Source organism: Mercenaria mercenaria, chromosome 7 (assembly GCF_021730395.1).
Source record: "Mercenaria mercenaria strain notata chromosome 7, MADL_Memer_1, whole genome shotgun sequence".
NCBI classification, from domain to species: domain Eukaryota; kingdom Metazoa; phylum Mollusca; class Bivalvia; order Venerida; family Veneridae; genus Mercenaria; species Mercenaria mercenaria.
Genome location: NC_069367.1, coordinates 71,348,765 through 71,356,177, shown reverse-complemented (window position 1 = coordinate 71,356,177; position 7,413 = coordinate 71,348,765). Strand labels below are relative to the sequence as shown.

The 7,413-nt window shown below is 33.4% G+C and overlaps 1 protein-coding gene across 1 annotated transcript; it reads right to left on the bottom strand.

The window, feature by feature from the left end:
* Positions 1-6,667, bottom strand: LOC128558832 (uncharacterized). The gene is made up of 3 exons (XM_053549043.1): positions 6,528-6,667; positions 6,299-6,328; positions 1-2,168 (listed from the first exon to the last, which is right to left on the bottom strand). Exons 2-3 carry the CDS (start codon positions 6,301-6,303, stop codon positions 1,352-1,354), a joined length of 822 nt encoding a protein of 273 aa, XP_053405018.1. The 5' UTR covers positions 6,304-6,328; positions 6,528-6,667; the 3' UTR covers positions 1-1,351.
* Positions 6,668-7,413: the final 746 nt, after the last annotated feature.

Here is a 7,413-nt window from a genome sequence, read left to right as displayed (position 1 = left end):
TAAATAACATTCACCACATTTACTTTATGAATAGCTCATAAATTGTGCTATAACAATTCCATAATATATTTCTTATCTATTTGTAACACCCTATTTGTAACAAACCAAATGCCAAACTATTAGAATACATGAGAAACAAATACAATGTGCTCCAGATCTAAGAAGAACTAACTCTAGGTGACGTCACATGAATGAAGAAAGGCTTGATCATTGATAATTCATCCGCGTTGTGCATGAATGGAACTATTCTGTGTTGCACATGGACATCAACATGAACATTACTTTACTTGTCTAATATAATGGAATAAAAATGATATGAAATGCAAGAATACTGCTAAAATATAAAAAAAGACAACAGTGCACATAACACGTACTCAAATTCAGTTAAAACACATCTAAAAATTTAATTATTTCGAGAAATATCACAACTGCCAACAACTTATCTGGCAAGCAAATGGTTAGTTGCCAAAAGAGGGTTTGGAATACCTCTAATTCTACCAGACGGTCGCTGTATAGTCTCTGGTAATTCTGTATATAACTATTATTGCAAGTCATTTCAGTATACTGGTTTGAAACAGAATACGTACGGGTTTAAGGATGTAGGAACGAATTTTTTTTCTAACGTTAAGATTTTTTTCTTACTCTGTGAGCTTAAAGAACATTAGTTTAAAAGATAAACAAGATAAGGAAAAAACTCAGGCCACCGAACTCGTTTTAATTGTACCCCCACTGTATAAGTATTTCTGAAGTTTTGTAAAATTGAAAAAATGGTGGAACTTTATAAAACATATATTATCCCATTTAATGGTAACAGAATTTCAGGTCTTACAGTCAACATGAATACAAGGTGATGTCAGTATTATATAAGCATAAATGTCACTAACATTCATTTTTACATGTTGACATAATTACCCCACCCACTTTATTATCAATGGAAAAACGTATTTAGATCTGCAAAATATTTTGCAGCTTTAATGACACACAAAAATGCCTCAAAATGGAAAGAAAAAAGTTGGGGTCATCGTGCATCTAAGGGATTTATTCATTAAAAACTGTTAAAAACTGGTGAATTTTGTTATTTTTCTTCTTTTTGTTTTAATTTAGTATTTTCTAGATTTATTTCAATTATAGCTTATCATTATTATGTATCAGTCAGGAAAATATCAAAGGAAACCTGATCTACTTTTATACGTACCCCTACCCCATTGTACTTTTTTTTTCGCAAAAAGTAGAATTTATTTGGTTAAATGGTACATTTTTAGCCATATGTTAACTATTTAGCATTAATTTTTGGCAAAAGTTTTGTTAGAAAGCAATATTTGAAGAAACATTTTTCAAAATAGCGGATATTCTAAAAAAAACCGCTCCTACAGTACATCCTTAATAGATTCAGTAGACTGAAAAGGTGTGATAGAGGTGATACCAGTACTAATGGCAATGGATACTTCAAATCTTGCATAGCAGTGTTAGCTTCAGCATATGTTCTCGCCCTGGCAACCGGTAGCAGGTCAACGGCTGGATTAGTTAGCCCTGTTTTTGAGTATATAGCAATACAGTGAATAATGCATAAATCAATGTATTCCCGTTCTTGTCTTCCTGCGGAATGGGCGTCTATACAGGTATAATCTAGGGGCAGGCCAACGACATAATGAATAGAATTATTCCAGTCATTAACGCCATAAAATACGCCCAATCTGATACCACAGAGAACAAGTTGGCAGAGACCTCCAAGCTGGTTATTCTTTTCCTGTATGTTGGAACATTTGTAAAAATTTGAAAATATTATTTCTATTGTACTCTCAATGTTCTTGATTTGTAAAGCAGTCTTAAATTTCGAGATATTCGTTGCACAGTTGCAACAGGGGGAATAACTGAGAAAAACACGTAAATGCACCACTTGGGTTGGCAATATTTTATCAAGGTTGCTTGAAAGATACTCGATCATCTTCTCTTCTGCATGCCTTATTTTATATTCAATGACATTATCAAATCGCTGCCATACTCCACCAAGGGGTGATCGAGTTAGACTTTGTTGGAGCTGTATGCCATTGGAAATAACCAAACACCGACACAGAAGTATGGTACTGTGTGGCCACCATCTAGGATTTTGCCCATAGGGATACGTATCGAACATGAACTTGGATAAAAGTTCCTGTTGATTGATAAGCCTAAAACAGAAAATCACATGATTTCAGCCTAATTTTAATTCATCAGAATCACGTTTTTTGCTCTATGTTAAAGTTACATATTTTCATCAGCATAATAATTAGGAAAAAGAACGCATTTCCCTATCACTAAACTACTACAGCAGTGTATGTATGGAAGTCTAAATCATAACAGTATACTAAAGTTAGAAAAAGTAAAGCAATACCAATATTCTACACTAGTAAATGGTGTACCAAACCTCAGATGTCCCAAAGTTACCTTACAGGACAGTGTAAATAAAGACAGAAAGCAGAAACAAACAAAGAAATTATCAATATTCTATGAACGCAGCTTCCCAAGCATATATTATTATTCAACTTTACAATATTACACACTGTATTAGATCAATTGCAAACATCATATGAAACAGACAGAGCTAATACAAAACATAACTGGGCCAATATGAGAAAAGCAGGGCCAATACGAGAAAAACAGGGCCAATACGAAATTCAAGCATTTTGATTGGTTCGAAAGAGAGGGCCAATACGGAGAAGCCACTTCCGTTAGGTTTTTAGATGATGCCATTTTGTTTTACATCAGAGTTATAGATTACATTTTTTTTCACATTTTGACAAAAAATCATCCAACATGTTCATTCAATAACCAAGTATGACTGAGCGGGATGTACGTCTTCAGAGATTACAACGATACTTTTGCTTATTCGGTATTGTGTAAAATGCAGGTGTTTCCTGTCAGAAATTCTGGCTGTTGTCAAGGAAAATAATAAGAAAATATGGAAACTCAAATTAATTAAAAGGATGAGACTTATCTTTAACAGACATTTTGATAGTGTTGACTATTTGTGCAATGATAAATAGCGATTCAAATGTTGGAAAGTGGATGAATAAATTGGCGAACAAGAGTGTCAGTTGTGAACAGCAAACAATTTCGGATAAGAATTAAACATGGGACTATATAATATGTGCTTGGTTGGTTGTATCGCAGGAGCCTGAAATTCTATCCAAAAATCACGAAAAGTCTGTATATAAAAAAAGACTCCTCTTCTATTAAAAAAAAAAAAATACAGGAATGAAACACATTCACTCCCCACCCACCACGAGAAAACAAGACAATTTCAAAGTAAGCAGTGCGAGTGTTCTCGGGTGGCATAATTATCTAAAGGCAACTAAAATATATGCGTGACTGTGCTTACTGGTGGCTTCACCGTATTAACTAACACGAAATCAACGATTTCAACAACATTTCGTTCATCGTCAAAACCATGGCATGACGTCACACCTTCATGTATATTTCTGCACCGGAGTTAATAATGCTTTTGTGTAAATGCCAGTATCCGGTCCGATCCGTACACAATTTAGGATAGAACAGAACAGCATCGTGTAACCAATGTCATTTGTCATTTAGAACACAATTAATATTTGATATCAGAAAACTCATTCCGTATCACCAAGCGTAGCTGAGCAGCCATGATAGTCTTTCTTTCTGTTATGCGCTGCTTCCGTCAATGGTTGAGTTACTTCCCCTCTTTTGTCAATGCTAGAGTTAGTTCCCATAATGGGTTTTTTCCAACATGATCTGCCTAATTCTTTTATTATTTAATGGTTAAAGAAATTCAAAGATGTAATATTTATTGAAAGAAATATTAATAATAAAACATGACATATACAGATATTTTTTACCTGGTTCTTGAAATTATTTTGTATTCTCTCCGGTGCAGAAATAAACATGAAGGTGTGACGTCACGCAATGGTTTGGACGATGAACGAAATGTTGTTGAAATCGTTGATTTCGTGTTAGTTAATACGGTGAAGCGACCAGTAAGCACAGTCACGCATATATTTTAGTTGCCTTTAGATAATTACGCCACCCGAGAACACTCGCACTGCTTACTTTGAAATTTTCTTGTTTTCTCGTGGTAGGTGGGGAGTGAATGTGTTTCATTCCTGTAGTTTTTTATCACATAGAAGGGGGGTCTTTTTTCATATACAGACTTTTCGTGTTTTTGGATAGAATTTCAGGCTCCTGTGGTTGTATTATCTTGATCAACACATATGTGTATAATTTTGTGTCTTGTTGCTTGCAGCCTTAAAGGAAATGACTTTTAAAGCAGTTTTTATCACAGTTCAAATGATAAGGTACTCGCTAAAGAAAATAAACAGGAATTCCAAACAATAAGTTAGTTCTAGTTACTTTTGATTATGTCGCATTAAAAATATGTCTCAAAATTATTCTCAAGTACCTACATACAACCTATTCTGTTTTACTGGCCATCTGTTTTACTGGCGAAAATGATCATGATTTCTAAAATACGTCTAAACAACTCGTCAAGATTTTTCACCTGAACGTGCATAGCTGTCATAAGGTAACTCACAGAGTTCTTACGGTGTTACCATCAACAGTCCAAAGTTGAATAATAATATAATGTTATTAATCAAGCAATTTCATATTGGCCTTGTTATTTGTCCAAGGGTTGTCGTATTGGCCCGAGGCCGTAGGCCGAGGGCCAATACGACTGCCCGAGGACAAATAACTAGGCCAATATGAAATCGCTTGATTAATGATAATATTATTATTCAACTTTCAACTGTTATTCAACTTTCAACAGTATAAGAACTCTATGAGTTACCTTATGACAGCTATGCACGTTCAGGTGAAAAATCTTGACAAGTTGTTTAGACGTATTTTAGAAATCATGATCAAGTTCGCCAGTAAAACAGAATGAGTTGTATGTAGGTACTTGAAAATAATTTTGAGAGATATTTTTAATGCGACAAAATCAAGAGTAACTAAAACTTACCTTATTTTTTGGAATTCCTATTTATTTTCTTTAGCGAGGTTCTTATCATTTGAACTGTGATAAAAACTGCTTTAAAAGTCATTTCCTTTTAGGCTGCAAGCAACGAGACACAAAATTATACACATATGTGTTGATCAAGATAATACAACCAACCAAACACATATTATATAGTCCTATGCCTCGTTTAATTCTTATCCGAAATTGTTTGCAGTTCACAATTGACACACTTGTTCGCCAATTTATTTATCCACTTTCCAGCACTTGAATCGCTATTTATCATTGCACAAATAGTCCACACTATTAAAATGTCTGTTAAAGATAAGTCTCATCCTTTTAATTAATCTAAGTTTCCATAGTTTCTTATTATTTTCCTTGACAACTGCCAGAATTTCTGACAGGAACCACTTGCATTTTACACAATACCGAATAAGCGAAAGTACCGTTGTAATCTCTGAAGACGTACATCCCGCTCAGTCATACTTGGTTATTAAATGAATATGTTGGATGATTTTTTTGTCAAAATGTGAAAAAAAATGTAATCTATAACTCTGATGTAAAACAAAATGGCGTCATTTAAAAATCTAACGGAAGTGGCTTCTCCGTATTGGCCCTCTGTTTTGAACCAATCAAAATGCTTGAATTCCGTATTGGCCCTGTTTTTCTCGTATTGGCCCTGTTTGTCTCATATTGGCTCAGTTATGTTTTGTATTAGCTCTGTCTCTTTCATATGATGTTTGCAATTGATCTAATACAGTGTGTAATATTGTAAAGTTGAATAATAATATTATCAATAATCAAGCGATTTCATATTGGCCTTGTTATTTGTCCTCGGGTAGTCGTATTGGCCCTCGGGCCAATACGACAACCCTTGGACAAGTAACAAGGCCAATATGAAATTGCTTGATTAATAACATTACAGCCATAAATAGCTGAAGTAAAACAAAATAGATAACTTTGATAAAACAAACTTATTAGCGAACACATTTGGACACCATCTTTGAACGGTAAGAAAAGAAAATATTATTAGAGAGCTTAAACCTTCACACTTTATCCCAACTGTGAAACCGGACAGTCGAGATGGGATTTGTAGCCATCGATCAAACTTAATATCGTATCTTAAGTGACATGTTAAAACAAGTTCGAAGTAAATATTGTCAGTTGTTTTAATGTATTTCCAAAAAAAAAAAAAAAAAAAGGAAAACCCACACACTTCCGACAGGAAAATCACTTTCAAAGAACGCAGCCGCCTATACAGACTACACATAGCAACATGGAATTCTTGCCGATGAGACCTTTTTTTATAACAAGACATGATATAAAACGGTATATACTTACGCCATCGTTATTTTGTCTTTTAAACTACTCCTGAAAATAAAATGAATATTATAACTTAGTAGAAACATCCTTTCGTAAATCTTTTAAACATATCTGGACAATTTACTTGCCTCTATTACTCATTACATAAGCTATAACCGAAGCGGTTTAAAATGTTAGATATATCAACAGTGGTGCTCATATTAAAACGACAAACTAATACTTTCAATTTAAGTGTCATTAATTTTACCTCTTCAAATGTTGTATTCCTAAAATAATGAGTTAAAATGGAATTAATGTATATAAGTTATTATAACTTAATCATCTGTCTCCGTCATGTTCATTACACCCAATACTTATATGAACGGATTCGTAGTCCTACTTTAAATACAATTTAATAAGATCAGCATTATTTTACAATTACAAACCAACAGTGATGTTATGATAACATTAACGAGTCTATAAATACGATTTGCAGTTCAGTATTATTTCACAAAGGTGTGACTTCAATTGTCAAAACAATCAGATTGTAAATTGAAACATACCTATATAGTAGTCGCAACTTGACCGCGATGGTTGACCTTAGGCTGATTATTCATATCGATTATTTTATTGTAGAAATATGGGGTGCTTAGGGTAGCCGTCAGTTTCAAATTTATGAATGCAAACATCTGAAGTATTTTACGTACACTCCTTTTCAATAATAGATTGTATCTAATTATGTATTATAATACAAAGGTCAACCATCGGGGTCAAGTTGCGTCCACTATACCTATTAAAATTGTCATTATCACGGTTTATTTGTAACATAAATAGAGAAAAACAGCCTACCGTCTATTGATATCAATTCTATCAGACGAGGTTGGTATTGTTTTTTTTTTTATTATTTTTAGCTGACAATATATACCTTTAACGTTTCATGGCTTGAAATATATGAGCTGATTAAACAATATTTTCTCACAAAACAATTAATTACATGTAAATACATTATAATTTATTTTTCCACAGAGAGGTTATTTTTGAATACAATGTTATTTTGTCCATATATAACACTCGGTTGGGTGATATTCGTTTTTATTATCCCTCAAGTAAACAATGTAAAATAGCCATAGACCAACAGAGCCTATTTTGGAATA